The 19,550-nt window shown below is 50.9% G+C and overlaps 1 protein-coding gene across 1 annotated transcript in view; it reads left to right on the top strand.

Annotated features, from left to right (window-relative positions):
- LOC116943472 (uncharacterized) overlaps positions 1-19,550 on the top strand; it is a 115,577-nt gene that overhangs the window by 55,212 nt on the left and 40,815 nt on the right. The window contains exon 2 of the mRNA XM_032956271.2: positions 8,791-8,955. Coding sequence (XP_032812162.1) covers positions 8,896-8,955 — 60 coding nt within the window. The 5' untranslated portion in view covers positions 8,791-8,895. The remainder of the gene's footprint in view (positions 1-8,790; positions 8,956-19,550) is intronic.

Raw genomic sequence — 19,550 nt, 5'->3', positions numbered from 1 at the left:
AGTGGGGGGTAATTGGTGAGAAGTGGCACCGTTGTTTTGTAGGTGGATGTAAGTTGTGTGTGAATGTGTGTGAATGTGTGTGTGTACGTGTGTTTCGCGTGTGCCTGTCGTCTGTATGTGTGTGTGTCTGTGCGACTCAGCCACAAATGAGTACCTGGTGTGGTGTGTAAACATCGCCACTGGGGAGACAAAGGCGGCCGGGCGTGGTGTTGGCCACCCATCCACCCACTCGTGTGCCGTGCCGGCCTTCGTATACGTTCTCGCTTGCAGCACTTGCCCCAACAGTCTGTTCAGGCTATACGGGGGACATTTGTCTTTGTGTGTGTTCATGTGTGTGCACATATGCGGGTCGGTTGGGGAGCGGTAGCATATCGATTAGCGCACAGCGCTATGAACCCTAGGGACCCCGGTTCGATTCCCACTGTCAAAATCCGGTCTTGGGCCTCCCCTAGGTCGACTCAGCCTCAAATGAGTACCTGGTGTGGTGTGTAAACATCGCCACGGGGGAGACAAATGAGGCCGGGCGTGGTGCTGACCACCCCACCATACAGGGGGTGGATCTTTGTCAGTGTATATAAGCTTGTGCAAGTTTGCGTTCTTACTTGCATCTATGTACGTATGTCTGTATGTATGTATGAGCAAACACGGTGAGGAGCACAGGTGGTCCGTCTGCCAGTCATCTCAGTCAACCCATGGCAACCTCAAGGTGCACCCAGCCTGGCACAAGCACCGTTGTCGTAGACACGTGTCTTTTTTTCGTCTCTGATTCACATGCATATCAACCTCGCGCAATGTGACGGTGCCAATGAGATTGGCTAGCGCCGGCATGAGGATTGGAGGGAGGAGGAGTAGCGAATGATCGATAGTGGTACTCGTTTGGGTACTCGCTGTACCGACGGTACCCGCATATCGCGTTCGTGACATAATTTTGACGGAGTCTCCGTCGTTGAGAGAGCGTGAGTCTGTGAGTGCAAATTGTCTGCGGGCTATGAATAGACTTCCCTCGGTTGGTTAGGGTTTAGACTACAGAGAGCGAACATGGTCATTCTGAACCCCACTCCACACACTCTCTCTTCCAGAATCTCTTTGTCTCTTCTCTCTCGCACTCTGTTCCAATCGCTCCCTGTCTCTCCCTGTCAATCCCCGACTCTCCCTGTCTCTCTCTCTCTCTCTTGTCTCTTCTTTCACTCTCCTCTCTCACAAACTCTCTCATACACTCTCTCTTCGTCTCTTCCCTCTCTCACACAAACTCTCTCTCGCGACATAAATTGCACGGGGTTCGAGTATTCTTGACACACTAAGTGGCGTTGAAGTCACCACGGCGTTTGTGCCAGGCTAGGTGCACCTTGTGCACACGAACACCGTGATTTGTACACATAGGCCTATGCATGCGCTTATACAGCCAACTCCTACTCACACAAAGGTCCCCCATATAGACTTCTTAATATTTCTTTGTTATTGAACCCTGCCATATAGCATGCAACAAGGCTCCCCATAATATACCACACACGTGTATAAAGACAAAGATCCCCCGTATAGCCTGAACAGATTGTAGGGTAAGTGCTGTTAGCGAGCACCTATGAAGGCCGGAACGGTACACGATGGGGTGGGTGGCCAGCACCACGCCCGGCCGCCTTTGTCTCCCTAGTGGCGATATTTAAACGCCGCACCAGGTACTTATTTGAGGCTGAGTCGACCTAGGGGAGGCCCAGGACCGGTTCAGATAATCGTCACTGGTGTTGGCCGTGAGCGGGAATCGAACCCGGGTCACCGGTTTCATAGCGCAGCGCGCTAACCGCTACACTACCGCTCCCCATAATATACCACACACGTGTACACACACTAATGCACACACAATCATCTTCACACAGATACAGATACAACCACCATGCACTCACACACACCCACATGTACTAACCAATACCAACCCACCACATTCATGCAGGAGCAAAAGAGACAACGACAAAGATACCCTGTGTAGTCTACCCCAGGCTATTTGGTCAAGCACTGTTATCGACCACCTATTAAATTTGTGGCACGGCACACAAACACACCCCCATAGGTAACCACACACACACACACACCTACCACCCCCACTACACACAGACACACCTACTACACACACACCTACTACACACACACACCTACTACACCCACACACACAGACACACCTACTACACACACACCTACTACACACACAGACACATCTACTACACCCACCCCCACCCCTACCACCCCCACTACACATAGACACACCTACTACACCCACACACAGCCCTACCACCCCCACTACACACACACACACCTACCACCCCACTACACATAGACATCTACTACACCCACACACACCCCTACCACCCCCACTACACACAGACACATCTACTACACCCACACACACACCTACCACACCCACTACACACACACACCTACCACCCCCACTATGCACAGATACACCTACTACACCCACACACACCCCTACCACCCTCACTACACACAGACACATCTACTACACCCACATACACACCCCTATCACCCCCACTACACACACACACCTAACACCCCCACTACACACCCACCCCTACCACCCCCACTTCACACAGACACATCTACTACACCCACACACACACCCCTATCACGCCCACTACACACACACCTAACATCCCCACTACACACACACACCTAACACACCCACTACACACAGACACATCTACTACACCCACACACACACCCCTATCACCCCCACTACACACACACACCTAACACCCCCACTACACACACACACACCTAACACCCCCACTACAAACAGACACATCTACACCCACACACACACCCCTATCACCCCCACTACACACAGACACATCTACTACACACACACACCCCTATCACCCCCACTACACACACACACCCCTATCACCCCCACTATACACACACACCTACCACCCCCACTACACACACACCCCTATCACCCCCACTACACACACACACACCTATCACCCTCACTACACACAGACCTACCACCCCCACTACACACACACACCTACTAAACCCACACACAGACCCCTATCACCCCCACTACACACAGACACATCTACTACACACACACACCCCTATCACCCCCACTACACACACACACCCCTATCACCCCCACTATACACACACACCTACCACCCCCACTACACACACACCCCTATCACCCCCACTACACACACACACCCCTATCACCCCCACTACACACACACCTACCACCCTCACTACACACACACCCCTATCACCCCCACTACACACACATATCCCCCTTGCCTCCTGTCTCCCTTAACGATCCCAGGAACCACGCAACCCTCCCACTCTCCCATTACCGTTGGTCCAACTCACAACAACACACACCCAAGTGGAGAGAGGAGGGGTCTCTGGGTTTGGCTTGGAGTGGTGGTGGTGGGGGTGGTGGGGGAGAGTGGGAGGGAGAAGTTCAGCTCGCACCACCCCCTCACCCCCCTATCCCCACGTCTCCATCCCCTTCCCCCTCCCTCCACACACATTGCGGGATGCCATTCGGCAGGAACAGGTGCGAAGGGTCACCATGGCAACCCACGGGAGGAGGATGGAGAGCCAGGACCCTGGACCGGTCTAGGCAGCGCGCGCACATCATACACTTACATACACACATCATACACTTACACACACACAATCATACACTTACATACACACATCATACACTTACATACACACATCATACACTTACATACACACAATCATACACTTACATACACACATCATACACTTACATACACACAATCATACACTTACATACACACATCATACACTTACATACACACATCATACACTTACATACACACATCATACACTTACATACACACATCATCCACTTACATACACACAATCATACACTTACATACACACATAATTCACTTACATACACACATCATACACTTACATACACAATCATACACTTACATACACACATCATACACTTACATACACACATCATACACTTACATACACACAATCATACACTTACATACACACATCATACACTTACATACACACATCATACACTTACATACACCAAATCATACGCTTACATACACACAATCATAAACTTACAAACACACAATCATACACTTACATACACACATCATACACTTACATACACACAATCATACACTTACATACACACATCATACACTTACATACACACATCATACACTTACACACAATCATACACTTACATACACACATCATACACTTACATACACATATCATACACTTACATACACACAATCATACACTTACATACACACAATCATACACTTACATACACACATCATACACTTACATACACACAATCATACACTTACATACACACATCATACACTTACATACACACATCATACACTTACATACACACAATCATACACTTACATACACACATCATACACTTACATACACACAATCATACACTTACATACACACATCATACACTTACATACACACATCATACACTTACATACACACATCATACACTTACATACACACATCATCCACTTACATACACACAATCATACACTTACATACACACATAATTCACTTACATACACACATCATACACTTACATACACAATCATACACTTACATACACACATCATACACTTACATACACACATCATACACTTACATACACACAATCATACACTTACATACACACATCATACACTTACATACACACATCATACACTTACATACACAAAATCATACGCTTACATACACACAATCATAAACTTACAAACACACAATCATACACTTACATACACACATCATACACTTACATACACACAATCATACACTTACATACACACAATCATACACTTACATACACACAATCATACACTTACATACGCACAATCATACACTTACATACACACATCATACACTTACATACACACATCATACACTTACACACAATCATACACTTACATACACACATCATACACTTACATACACATATCATACACTTACATACACACAATCATACACTTACATACACACAATCATACACTTACATACACACATCATACACTTACATACACACAATCATGCACTTACATACACACAATCATACACTTACATACACACATCATACACTTACATACACAAAATAATACACTTACATACACACAATCATACACTTACATACACACATCATACACTTACATACACACAATCATAAACTTACAAACACACAATCATACACTTACATACACACATCATACACTTACATACACACAATCATACACTTACATACACACAATCATACACTTACATACACACAACATACACTTACATACACACACTCATACACTTACATACACACAATCATACACTTGCATACACCCATCATACACTTACACACGTGTACACACTTACATGCATACATACACACAATCATACACTTACATATACACATCGTACACTTACATACACACATCATACACATACACACGTATACACATTTACATGCACACATACATACACACATCATACACTTACATACACATAATCATACACTTACACACGTGTACACATTTACATACATACACACATACACACAATTATTCACTTACATACACACATCATACACTTACACACGAATACACACTTGCATGATAACATACACACAATCATACACTTACATACACACATGATACACTTAGGGGCCGGCCATAAATGACGTCACGCACCTAGGGGGGGGGGTGTCAGACATTTGTGACGATGTGTGACGACGGGGGGGGGGGAGGGGGTGAGAAATGTGACGTCACATCAAAATGCGCAACTTTAAATAAATATAGACAACACGTTCTACTTAAATAAATAGACTTTTTAATAAATGTTTTTTTTCCTACAACATCAGAGTGCAACGCCACATTAAATACGCACTACAATGACAATAGTTTAAAGCGATTTGAAGCATGTTTTATTTTCAAAATGGAAATATGGTTTTGGGGGGGGGGGCAGAGCTTTGTGACGTCATATTTTAGGGAGGGTCTGACTTTTTGTGACGCCGTGTGACGAAGGGGGGGGGGGGGTCAAAAATCTTCCAAAATCGCGTGACGTCATTTATGGACGGCCCCTTACATACACATCATACACTTACACACGTATACACACTTACATGCATACATACACACATACACACACTCATACACTTACATACACACAATCATACACTTACACGCACACAATCAATCGTACACTTACTCACGTAAACCAAAAATACTAAAGAAACCGGCAAGGATCCCCCATATAGCCTTCACAGACTTTTTGGGCCAAGTGCTGTTATCGAGTAGCACCTATGAAGGCTGCCACAGCACACGAGGGGATCTGCAGGCCAGCACCACGCCCGGCCGCCTTTGTCTCCCTCGTGGCAATGTTTTACACATCGCATGAGGTACTCATTTGAGGCTGAGTCGACCCTATGGGAGGCCCCGGGGCCTGGCGCGACGTTTCAGGTCACATCCCTTCTTCAGGAAATAATTGGTGGGGTGGCGGAGAGGGGGGGGGGGAAAGAGGTGGCCGTGACGTACATCGCTTCAATTCAACCTCAGCCTTCCGAGACTGAATTCAGTTAAATCGTTTCCTGCCTCCATCCCTCAACCCACCCCCAATGCTCTCAGGAAGAGGAGGTTTGGGGGGTGGGAGGTGGAGAGTTTTTCCCAGGAATTTTGGGAATATGCGGAAATTATTCCTGAGCATTGAAAACCCGGTGTGGCGCGCGGTTGTGGGCAGGTTCGTGCGGTGATGGAATTCCCGACCGGAATGTGAGCAGGCTGCTTGTAGACGGGTTCACGAATGGCATGCGCACACACAGCCTGCGTCCCGTGTCACCCCCCCCGCCGCCACCCCCCCTGCGCGCCCGTGAGGCCGCTCGGTCCACTTTCGAGTCCAGGCCACGGCACGGCTAACATCAGTGGCATATTTATCTGAAACCCGTTCGCAAAAAGTCGGCCGCCGTGCGTACGTACCGAGACCGGGGGGACGAAGGCGTACGCGCGTGGCCCTGGAAGCGACCCGATCTACCACTACCCGGCACACAGCTAACGTGAGTGGGCCAAGCGGTGTCTCAACTGCTCATGGCATTCGCTAGGTTAGTCTCGGCCTTACATGTGTGCCCGTGTAGGCATCAGCACGGGGGGCACACAGAGGTGGCCTGACCGCGTTGCTGGCCACACCACCCCCTCGTCCTCGAAGGCCGGTCTTCATAGGCGCTCGCAAACGTCACTTTGCCTTTATAATGCAGGGTGTTTCAAAAAAATGTTAACACTTCCGAGAATTTGCAGCAATACCACGATAAAATGTGGTGCCTCCGGGCCTCTGGAGGCCGCCTGGACAAGATTCCAGGCACGCGTTGACAACGATGCCGAACAAGTGGGAGGCTCTTTTGACTTTTTAAAGCTATCACGTTACAGTGTTGTTATTATTATCCGGTTTTTTTTCAATTAAAAAAATCGATAGTCCCGTGTAAAGTGTTAACATTCTTTTGAAGCACCTCCTGTATATCGGGCAGTTGAGCAGCAACGGTTCACACAGAGCCTGATTGCTACAGAGACACCGAATGTCCAAAGGGTGTCGAGACTTTTTTTTTCTTGGATTGGCCCAAATTATTTGGGCCGTGTTTCTGCTTCTGCCGCGGCTGTAGCCTGCGTTGTCAGTGGTGCACAAAGCGCAATTGACGCACAAAATTACAAATTGAACTTATCCGTCAATAATACTGGGTGAGGCCTTGTGATGAAAAATACGTACAAAAGGCGACGTTTTGGGCAATGGCCCTTCTTCACAGCAAAGAAAAGCAATGCTCGATTACATCGAACGAATGCTGCTGAAGTTATGCATTTCCCATGAGACTGATGGGGCACACGTGTAATTCATTCATACTTAGGCGTGATGGCAGCAGCGGTATGTTCGGTGAGCTAAATAGCAACGTTAAAGTCTGCTGGCCACGACGAGAGGACTTCGGGATTTAGAGTTCGTCCCGTTTTGCTCTTCCTTCTCCCCTAGGAAGGGTTTACTGTGCGGTCAATAGTTTGGGTTGCGTGGCCACAACGACACATCTGTGGCTTGTCTTTAAAGCATATCTGCGTGTCTCTATCGGTGTCCACGTGCCTCTGTGTATCTCTGTGTGTCTATTTGGGTCTCTGTGGGTCTCTATGTACGTCTGTGCGTCTCTCTGTATCTCTTTGTGACCCTGCGGGTCTCTACGTTGAGCACGGTTGGTTACGTACGGTGCTAAAGAATTTAAAAATACAGTCAAACCTTGGATTGCGAACATAATTCGTTCCGGAAACGTGTTTATAATCCAAAGCACTCGTATATCAAAGGACTCGTATATCAGTTGTGATCACGTGACGCTCGGCAGACAAAGCGTGTATACGCACGACTCGTATTGCAAGACCTCGCTCGTTTATCAAATTAATATTTTTGTTTGCTCGTCTTGCAAAACACTCGCAGACCAAGTTACTCGCAATCCAAGGTTTTACTGTACATACATACACATGTGTCGCTGATTCTTTATGTATGTCTATGAGTCTACGCATCTCTACGAGTCTCTGTCAGTTTACAATACGGTCCATAGTTTGGATTGCGTTTTACAAAAAAAATATTAGATGCGGAGAGACAAAGACGCGAAGGAGGAATCATTGTTCGCCTATTTTTCGTTGGAATCTACGGTCTAGCGAAGGCTACACGGGGAACCTTTGTCTGTCGTGTGTCTGCGCGCAGGAGCGAGGCTCGGATGAGGTGGTGGACGGCCGCGCGCCGCGACGAGCCGACCGGTGAGAGGGGTCAGAGGGGTCGCGCGCGCCCACGTGAGAGGCCCTGAGGGGGATGCCGGGCCTCCCCGCCTGCATGGAGCCCACCGCCCTCACGCACAGCCCCGCCGGCGCCGTGAGTCGCACAGCCGTCGTCGCGCGCTGCTTTCGCACGCGCTGTACCCCAGGGGCACGCAGCACACACACACACGCACAGCGCCGGCGCCACGCCACGCACAGCGCGCCCCCGCCGTAGCCCGCGTATACAAAGCACGTGCTGCACACGTAGCGGGTCCGTACATAGTCCGCATGCACAGCCTGCACACGGCGCCCGACGTTTGCAGTCCGCGTGAATAGCCTGCGACTGGCCGGCCACACCGAGCGTCCCAGTGCCGTGCGTTCAACAGCAGCTCTACGCGTACGCACGTGTGTGCGCTCGTGTGGCTGTAGCAATAGCACGCACACACACACACGGGGCAGGTACTGTAGACGTGAGGACATGGTACAGCACAACAGCGGATGTTGCCACCCTGCCCACCAAACAGCGCTTGCAATCAGCCCGTAAGTCTGCTGCGCGTGGGGAACTGCCAACGGTGATGGGACAGCCGAGTGTCAAAACCGGTCCAGGGCTTCCTTGCACTGAATCATTGTTGCTGAAGTGATGCCCGTGCCACGGGGCCGTGGAGCCACGGGGCCTTGGGGGCCGTGGGAGCTGTGCAGGAAACATTTTTTGTTGTAGTTATGCGGAGGGACAAACGTCTCCTGGGCATCTGTGAAAAAGAGGCTCGTAGCTCATCGGATTCCTCCAGCATGAATGAAAGAAGATTCCGAGATGTGTGAAGAAGTCGCATCGCCTGCCCTACCTCGTACTCTCTCCACGGCGGTCGCTCACCCACGGCGCGCTCTCGGGGATCAAACCTCCGCGCTTAGCTCCTGAGTCGTGGTGTGGTCCGCGGGGCGCTTGAAGAGGTGAGCGGCTGACCGGGCAGACGGAGTTGAACCTGCGGCCCCCGCATCGCCCGCACGAGCACGATGCCCGTTACAACCGCTGTGGGGCGGGGGGGCGGGGGGGTGCGATGAATCCTAATGGGGGGCTGTTGGCGCACTCTGCCTTAAAATGAAACTTAGCGTTGACTGGTGCCTGGTTGGTGTGACTTAGTGTCGACTGGTGCCTGGTTAGTGTAACTTAGTGTCCACTGGTGCCCGGTTAGTGTAACTTAGTGTTGACTGGTGCCTGGTTGGTGTGACTTAGTGTCCACTGGTGCCCGGTTAGTGTAACTTAGTGTTGACTGGTGCCTGGTTAGTCTAACTTAGTGTTGACTGGTGCCTGGTTAGTGTAATTTAGTGTTGACTGGTGCCTGGTTAGTGTAACTTAGTGTCCACTGGTGCCTGGTTGGTGTAACTTAGCGTTGACTGGTGCCTGGTTGGTGTAACTTAGTGTCCACTGGTGCCTGGTTGGTGTAACTTAGCGTTGACTGGTGCCTGGTTAGTGTAACTTAGTGTCCACTGGTGTCTGGTTGGTGTAACTTAGCGTTGACTGGTACCTAGTTGGTGTAACTTAGTGTCCACTGGTGCCTGGTTAGTGTAACTTAGTGTCGACTGGTACGTAGTTAGTGTAACTTAGTGTCGACTGGTGCCTGGTTAGTGTAACTTAGCGTTGACTGGTGCCTGGTTAGTGTAACTTAGTGTTGACTGGTGCCTGGTTAGTCTAACTTAGTGTCAACTGGTGCCTGGTTAGTGTAACTTAGCGTTGACTGGTGCCTGGTTAGTGTAACTTAGTGTCCACTGGTACCTGGTTAGTGTAACTTAGTGTTGACTGGTGCCTGGTTAGTGTAACTTAGCGTTGACTGGTGCCTGGTTAGTGTAACTTAGTGTCCACTGGTGCCTGGTTAGTCTAACTTAGTGTCGACTGGTGCCTGGTTAGTGTAACTTAGTGTTGACTGGTGCCTGGTTAGTGTAACTTAGTGTCAAGTGGTGCCTGGTTAGTCTAACTTAGTGTCAACTGGTGCCTGGTTAGTGTAACTTAGTGTTGACTGGTGCCTGGTTAGTGTAACTTAGTGTCAAGTGGTGCCTGGTTAGTGTAACTTAGTGTTGACTGGTGCCTGGTTAGTGTAACTTAGTGTTGACTGGTGCCTGGTTAGTCTAACTTAGCGTTGACTGGTGCCTGGTTAGTGTAACTTAGTGTTGACTGGTGCCTGGTTAGTGTAACTTAGTGTCCACTGGTACCTGGTTAGTCTAACTTAGTGTAGACTGGTGCCTGGTTAGTGTAACTTAGTGTTGACTGGTGCCTGGTTAGTGTAACTTAGTGTCGACTGGTGCCTGGTTAGTGTAACTTAGTGTAGACTGGTGCCTGGTTAGTCTAACTTAGTATTGACTGGTGCCTGGTTAGTGTCACTTAGTGTTGACTGGTGCCTGGTTAGTCTAACTTAGTGTTGACTGGTGCCTGGTTAGTGTAACTTAGTGTAGACTGGTGCCTGGTTAGTGTAACTTAGTGTTGACTGGTGCCTGGTTAGTGTAACTTAGTGTAGACTGGTGCCTGGTTAGTGTAACTTAGTGTTGACTGGTGCCTGGTTAGTGTAACTTAGTGCCGACTTGTGTCTGGTTAGTGTAACTTAGTGTCGACTGGTACCTGGTTAGTGTAACTTAGTGTCCACTGGTACCTGGTTAGTGTAACTTAGTGTCGACTGGTGCCTGGTTAGTGTAACTTAGTGTTGACTGGTGCCTGGTTAGTGTAACTTAGTCTTGACTGGTGCCTGGTCAGTGTAACTTAGTGTTGACTGGTGCCTGGTTAGTGTAACTCAGTGTCGACTGGTACCTGGTTAGTGTAACTTAGTGTTGACTGGTACCTAGTTAGTGTAACTTAGTGTCCACTGGTGCCAGGTTAGTGTAAGTTAGTGTCGACTGGTACCTAGTTAGTGTAACTTAGTGTCGACTGGTGCCTGGTTAGTGTAACTTAGCGTTGACTGGTGCCTGGTTAGTGTAACTTAGTGTTGACTGGTGCCTGGTTAGTGTAACTTAGTGTTGACTGGTGCCCGGTTAGTGTAACTTAGCGTTGACTGGTGCCTGGTTAGTGTAACTTAGTGCCAACTGGTGCCTGGTTAGTGTAACTTAGCGTCGACTGGTGCACGGTTAGTGTAACTTAGTGTCGACTGGTGCCCGGTTAGTGTAACTTAGTGTTGACTGGTGCCTGGTTAGTGTAACTTAGTGTTGACTGGTGCCTGGTTAGTGTAACTTTTTGTTGACTGGTGCCTGGTTAGTGTAACTTAGTGTTGACTGGTGCCTGGTTAGTGTAACTTAGTGCCGACTGGTGCCTGGTTAGTGTAACTTAGTGTCGACTGGTGCCTGGTTAGTGTAACTTAGTGTTGACTGGTACCTGGTTAATGTAACTTAGTGTTGACTGGTGCCCGGTTAGTGTAACTTAGCGTTGACTGGTGCCTGGTTAGTGTAACTTAGTGTTGACTGGTGCCTGGTTAGTGTAACTTTTTGTTGACTGGTGCCTGGTTAGTGTAACTTAGTGTCAAGTGGTGCCTGGTTAGTCTAACTTAGTGTCAACTGGTGCCTGGTTAGTGTAACTTAGTGTTGACTGGTGCCTGGTTAGTGTAACTTAGTGTCAAGTGGTGCCTGGTTAGTGTAACTTAGTGTTGACTGGTGCCTGGTTAGTGTAACTTAGTGTTGACTGGTGCCTGGTTAGTCTAACTTAGCGTTGACTGGTGCCTGGTTAGTGTAACTTAGTGTTGACTGGTGCCTGGTTAGTGTAACTTAGTGTCCACTGGTACCTGGTTAGTCTAACTTAGTGTAGACTGGTGCCTGGTTAGTGTAACTTAGTGTTGACTGGTGCCTGGTTAGTGTAACTTAGTGTCGACTGGTGCCTGGTTAGTGTAACTTAGTGTAGACTGGTGCCTGGTTAGTCTAACTTAGTATTGACTGGTGCCTGGTTAGTGTCACTTAGTGTTGACTGGTGCCTGGTTAGTCTAACTTAGTGTTGACTGGTGCCTGGTTAGTGTAACTTAGTGTAGACTGGTGCCTGGTTAGTGTAACTTAGTGTTGACTGGTGCCTGGTTAGTGTAACTTAGTGTAGACTGGTGCCTGGTTAGTGTAACTTAGTGTTGACTGGTGCCTGGTTAGTGTAACTTAGTGTCGACTGGTGCCTGGTTAGTGTAACTTAGTGTAGACTGGTGCCTGGTTAGTCTAACTTAGTATTGACTGGTGCCTGGTTAGTGTCACTTAGTGTTGACTGGTGCCTGGTTAGTCTAACTTAGTGTTGACTGGTGCCTGGTTAGTGTAACTTAGTGTAGACTGGTGCCTGGTTAGTGTAACTTAGTGTTGACTGGTGCCTGGTTAGTGTAACTTAGTGTAGACTGGTGCCTGGTTAGTGTAACTTAGTGTTGACTGGTGCCTGGTTAGTGTAACTTAGTGCCGACTTGTGTCTGGTTAGTGTAACTTAGTGTCGACTGGTACCTGGTTAGTGTAACTTAGTGTCCACTGGTACCTGGTTAGTGTAACTTAGTGTCGACTGGTGCCTGGTTAGTGTAACTTAGTGTTGACTGGTGCCTGGTTAGTGTAACTTAGTCTTGACTGGTGCCTGGTCAGTGTAACTTAGTGTTGACTGGTGCCTGGTTAGTGTAACTCAGTGTCGACTGGTACCTGGTTAGTGTAACTTAGTGTTGACTGGTACCTAGTTAGTGTAACTTAGTGTCCACTGGTGCCAGGTTAGTGTAAGTTAGTGTCGACTGGTACCTAGTTAGTGTAACTTAGTGTCGACTGGTGCCTGGTTAGTGTAACTTAGCGTTGACTGGTGCCTGGTTAGTGTAACTTAGTGTTGACTGGTGCCTGGTTAGTGTAACTTAGTGTTGACTGGTGCCCGGTTAGTGTAACTTAGCGTTGACTGGTGCCTGGTTAGTGTAACTTAGTGTTGACTGGTGCCTGGTTAGTGTAACTTAGTGCCGACTGGTGCCTGGTTAGTGTAACTTAGTGTCGACTGGTGCCTGGTTAGTGTAACTTAGTGTTGACTGGTACCTGGTTAATGTAACTTAGTGTTGACTGGTGCCCCGTTAGTGTACCTTAGCATTGACTGGTGCCTGGTTAGTGTAACTTAGTGTCAACTGGTACCTGGTTAGTGTAACTTAGCGTCGGCTGGTGACATCTGCATTGCAGTTCCAGTCCTGCCGCTAACCGCTACACCACTGTGGCAGCTGACTCGCATGAGGCATTGATGTCGAGTACTTTCCGTTGCATTCTTTAGTGGGAGTAAACTGGAGAGCCTGTCTAGTGACCACTGCCACGTGCAATGCAGAGAGGTCAGGAACCTATTTGCTGCACTGCCTTCTCACGCGTTTGTGGGAGGAGGCTGAAAGTACTTCGGGGCTGTCCATAAATGACGTCACGCGATTTTGGACGATTTTTGACCCCCCCCCCCCCCTTCGTCACACGACGTCACAAAAAGTCAGTCAAATCGCTTTAAACTATTGTCATTGTAGTGCGTATTTAATGTGGCGCTGCACTCTGATGTTGTAGGAGAAGACACTTATTTAAAAGTATATTTAATTAAGTAGAACGTGTTGTCTATATTTATTTAAAGTTGCGCATTTTGATGTGACGTCACATTTCTCAACCCCCCCCCCCTCGTCACACATCGTCACAAATGTCTGACCCCCCCAGGTGCGTGACGTCATTCATGGACGGCCCCTTAATGCCATGACAAGGTCTTTAATGAGCAACCCCCTGCAAACGTCCATACACACACACACACTCCTCACCACCCTCACCACCTCCATCCACACACACACACTCCTCACCACCTCCACCACACCCTCTCACCACCCTCACCACCTCCACCACTACACACACACACACTCCTCACCACCCTCACCACCTCCATCCACACACACACACTCCTCACCACACACACACACTCCTCACCACACACACACACTCCTCACCACACACACACACACACTCCTCACCACCTCCACCACACCCTCTCACCACCCTCACCACCTCCACCACTACACAGACACCCACTCCTCACCACCATCACCACTTCCACGACACACACACTCCTCACCACCTCCACCACACCCTCTCACCACCCTCACCACCTCCACCACTACACACACACCCACTCCTCACCACCTCCACCACACCCTCTCACCACCCTCACCACCTCCACCACTACACACACACCCACTCCTCACCACCCTCACCACCTCCACCACTAGACACACACCCACTCCTCACCTAAACCCCCACCCACACACACACCCACTCCTCACCTAAACCCCCACCCACACACACACCCACTCCTCACCTAAACCCCCACCACACACGCACACCCACTCCTCACCAAAGCCCCCACTACACACACACACCCAATTCCTCACCTAAACCCCCACCACACACACACACACTCCTCACCAAAGCACCCACTACACACACACACCCAATTCCTCACCTAAACCCCCACCACACACAGACAGACGCTCTTCTCACCTACCAACACCCCTCATACCCCCACCACTCCAACCCCGCCACCTCCACAAATACAAAGATCCCCCGCATAGTCTCAACAGGCTGTTGGGGCAAGTGCTGTGAGTGAGTAGCGCCTGTGAAGGCCGGCACGGCGCACGAGAGGAGCGGTGGCCTAGTGGCGATGTTTACACAGCGCACCTGGAACTCATTTGAGGCTGAGTCGACTTAGGGGAGGCCTCCTCTATCACCACCACCACCAAACCTGTTTAGAGAGCGCGCTGCCCTCCCCTTCCACGTTGGCCGGACGAGGTCGGAGTAACCCAAACTCTACCCCCCCTTACGCCACACCCGACCTGTCGATCGACTAACTCGTGGTGTATCCACACACCCTCTCTCCGCTCGCAATATCCTCACTTCCATCCTCACCTCCATCCTCACCTCCATCCTCACCTCCAACCTCACCTCCATCCTCACCTCCATCCTCACCTCCATCCTCACCTCCAACCTCACCTCCATCCTCACCTCCATCCCCACCTGAATCCTCACCTCCATCCTCACCTCCAACCTCACGTCCAACCTCACCTCCAACCTCACCTCCATCCTCACCTCCAACCTCACCTCCATCCTCACCTCCATCCTCACCTGAATCCTCACCTCCAACCTCACCTCCAACCTCACCTCCATCCTCACCTCCATCCTCACCTCCATCCTCACCTCCATCCTCACCTCCAACCTCACCTCCATCCTCACCTCCATCCTCACCTCCATCCTCACCTCCAACCTCACCTCCAACCTCACCTCCATCCTCACCTCCAACCTCACCTCCATCCTCACCTCCAACTTCACCTCCATCCTCACCTCCATCCTCACCTCCATCCTCACCTCCATCCTCACCTCCATCCTCACCTCCAACCTCACCTCCATCCTCACCTCCAACCTCACCTCCATCCTCACCTCCATCCTCACCTCCATCCTCACCTCCATCCTCACCTCCAACCTCACCTCCAACTTCACCTCCATCCCCACCTCCATCCCCACCTCCATCCTCACCTCACGCATCCTCCCTGCACCCTCCCCTAACACTCCCCACATTCATCCCACGCCTGCCCTCACCACCCACACACCTCCTCACCCCGCCCTCACACTTCTCATTCCTCCTCATCCCACCTCATTCCTCGCCTCGATCCAACCTCTGCCCCCATCCAAGCAGCGGTTTGACGACTGCACATCAGTGGATTCTTCACTCCATCTGTGCGGAGCTTTGAGTGTCTCCAACTGACCCTTCTCTTTACTCTCTCGCTTGTTTTTTTTTTATTGTAACCAGGTCAGGCCCCACTAAGCTGTCTAGATCGTTTTGAGGAGCGTCATGGCCACAAACGAGAGCTCGGCCAAGTGGCTCATCATGGCTCATCGTCCTCCTCGTCGCGTGGGAATTCATAGCGTCAGCCAAACGCTCTCCACGCGCGTCTCTTGACGCGGAGAGAGAGAGAGAGATTGACCGGAGGACCCCGAGAGAAATCCACGCAAACTCCCAAATATACAGCCGGCGTCGGAGTCGAACCCGCGAACCCCCTGTGCACCAGGCGAGGGAGTGAACATCTCGCCAGCGTGCTACTGCTGCTGCAGCTGGCGTTTTCTCCGGGTTCTCTGATTTCCCCGGCACGTTTTAAGCAAATCCTCTCGTTAGAACATCTCAGTGGTGGCAGGGCCCTCGCGCCAAACGAGTCTTGAGACTCGGTGAGGCTTCCCCGGGTAAATAAAGGACATCACCCCCCCCCTCCCTCTCTCTCTCCCCGCCATACCTCCCCTCACCCGCCCTTCTCCAACTCCCGTGGTTCTTGCCTTGGGTGTGTGGGAGAGGGGGATCGGCGGTAGGGGGGGGGGGTTCAAGGGGAGAAGGAGGAGGGACGGTGGAGGGAGAGGGGAGGAGGGAGGAGAGGGGGGGGCGGGAGAGGGGGACGGAGGGGACTGCGGGGGCGCGGTGGACGGAGGAGGAAGGGGGGGGGGGTTAGGGAGGGGCTGGGGGAGGGAGGGGCTGGGGGAGGGGTTGGGGGAGGGAGGGGGGTTAGGGAGGGGCTGGGGGAGGGAGGGGCTGGGGGAGGGAGGGGCTGGGGGGGGATGTAACTCCCTCGTTAGCTAAAAATGCCAGGTTGTCATGGCAACTGGGAGCCGCCCAGCCGCAGCAACTGGGATAGAAAGAGGAAAAAGGCAACACGAGAGCTGGCACCTCCTCATCCTCCTCAGTCCCCGCCCCCCTCTTCACACCTGATGTCCTCTCTCCTCACCACCCCCTTCCCCTCCTCACCACCCCCTTCCCCTCCTCACCACCCCCTTCCCCTCCTCACCGCCCCCTTCCTCTCCTCACCACATCCCTCCTCACCTCTCTCCCCTGCTCACCAACTCCCTGCCCTCACCACCCCCTTCCCCTCCTCACCGCCCCCTTCCTCTCCTCACCACATCCCTCCTCACCTCTCTCCCCTGCTCACCAACTCCCTGCCCTCACCACCCCCTTCCCCTCCTCACCAACTCCCTCACCGCCTCACCACATCCCTCCTCACAACAACAGGAGAGAGAGAGAGAGATCTCCAGTGCTCCAGCTGTCTCCGCCTCAGGTGTACATGAGGCGAGGGCGAGCTGACGGCGCGGTGGCGATGGGGTGCGGTTGTCGTGGTTGTCGTGGTTATTGTGGTTATCGTGGTTGTTGTGGTTGTCGTGGTTGTTGTGGTTATCGTGGTTGTTGTGGTTGTCGTGGTTGTTGTGGTTATCGTGGTTGTCGTGGTTGTCGTGGTTGTTGTGGTTGTTGTGGTTGTCGTGGTTTTTGTGGTTGTTGTGGTTGTCGTGGTTGTTGTGGTTGTCGTGGTTGTTGTGGTTGTTGTGGTTGTTGTGGTTGTCGTGGTTGTCGTGGTTTTTGTGGTTGTTGTGGTTGTTGTGGTTGTCGTGGTTGTCGTGGTTGTCGTGGTTGTCGTGGTTTTTGTGGTTGTCGTGGTTGTTGTGGTTGTCGTGGTTGTCGTGGTTGTCGTGGTTGTTGTGGCTCTATGGTGGCGGCGGCAGCGACGATGGTTGCGGTGGTGACAGCGGGTGATGGCAGTACGGCAGTGGTTGTGGCGGTGGTGGTTTTTGTGCTGGTGGTGCTGGTGGTGCCGATGGAGGTGTAGGCAGTGGCCATGGTGGTGGTGGTGATGGAGGTGTAGGCAGTGTAGCGGTGAGCGCACGGCGCTACGAATCCGGCAAACCGAGACGATTATCTGAACCGGTCCTGGGCCTCCCCTAGGTTGACTCAGCCTCAACTGAGCACCTGGTGTGGTTTGTAAAATCGCCACTAGGGAGACAACAGCGGCCGGGCGTGGTGCTGGCCACCCACCCCCTCGGGTGCCGTGTCGGCCTTCATAGGTGCTCGCAAACAGCACTTGCCCCAACAGTGTTTTAAGGCTATACGGGGGATCTCTGTCTTCAGTGGTGATTGCGACGTTTGTGTTGATGGTGGCATTGATGGTGATGGTGCCATCTGGGTCCGTGCCGTGACCTCCTGCCAACGAGACTTGGACACTTGACGTAGCACCAAAGTGCACCTAGCCTGGCACAAACACCGCGTGGCGATCGGCGGTTGTTGGTTTTGGTGGTAGTGTTGGTGGTGGTGTCCATGATCGGGGGGGGGGGGAGAGACGAGAGGCATGAAGATAACATAAGAGGAGAGGAAATGAGTTAAGTTGGCAGAAGAGGAAAGATGACATGGGATAAGAAGGGATGAGATAGAATGCGATTACAAATAAATATATGCGCAGAGGGGATCGGAGACGTATGGATGAGAGGGGATGGAAGGAGAAAATTGATCAGGTTGGACAGGTGATGATGATAGACTTCGAGCTAAGAGGAGAATATCCGTTCTAATAATTGCAATCCCTTTGTTTATCCACTGCTGGACGAAGGCCGCCCTACGCTCTGTTGGTCATTGTTGGTTGTTTGACAATACTTCACACTGGCTAGTGCAGGTCCGTGAAGGTGAGAATGGTGCCCCAAGCACCTGCTTCAGATACCACTCTTCTCCGCTGACGTTGGCCCCTGCCTGGAGTCGAACTTGGCCAGTGGTGGTTTCACAGCGCAGCGAGCTACTGACCACTCCACCGCGGCGAAATGAGAATGGAGGAGATGAGGTGGCGGGAGACGAGGGGGGTGAAATGGGGATGAGTTGCGAAGGGGATGAGTTGCGGAGGGGATAAGACGAGAGGGCTGGGCATCAAGATGTGAGATGATACGATATCGTCA

This window comes from Petromyzon marinus, chromosome 18 (genome assembly GCF_048934315.1).
Source record: "Petromyzon marinus isolate PM22_M1 ecotype Great Lakes invasive population chromosome 18, UKy_Petmar_22M1.pri1.0, whole genome shotgun sequence".
Classification (NCBI taxonomy): Eukaryota; Metazoa; Chordata; class Hyperoartia; order Petromyzontiformes; family Petromyzontidae; genus Petromyzon; species Petromyzon marinus.
This window is presented reverse-complemented; position numbering and strand designations above follow the sequence as displayed.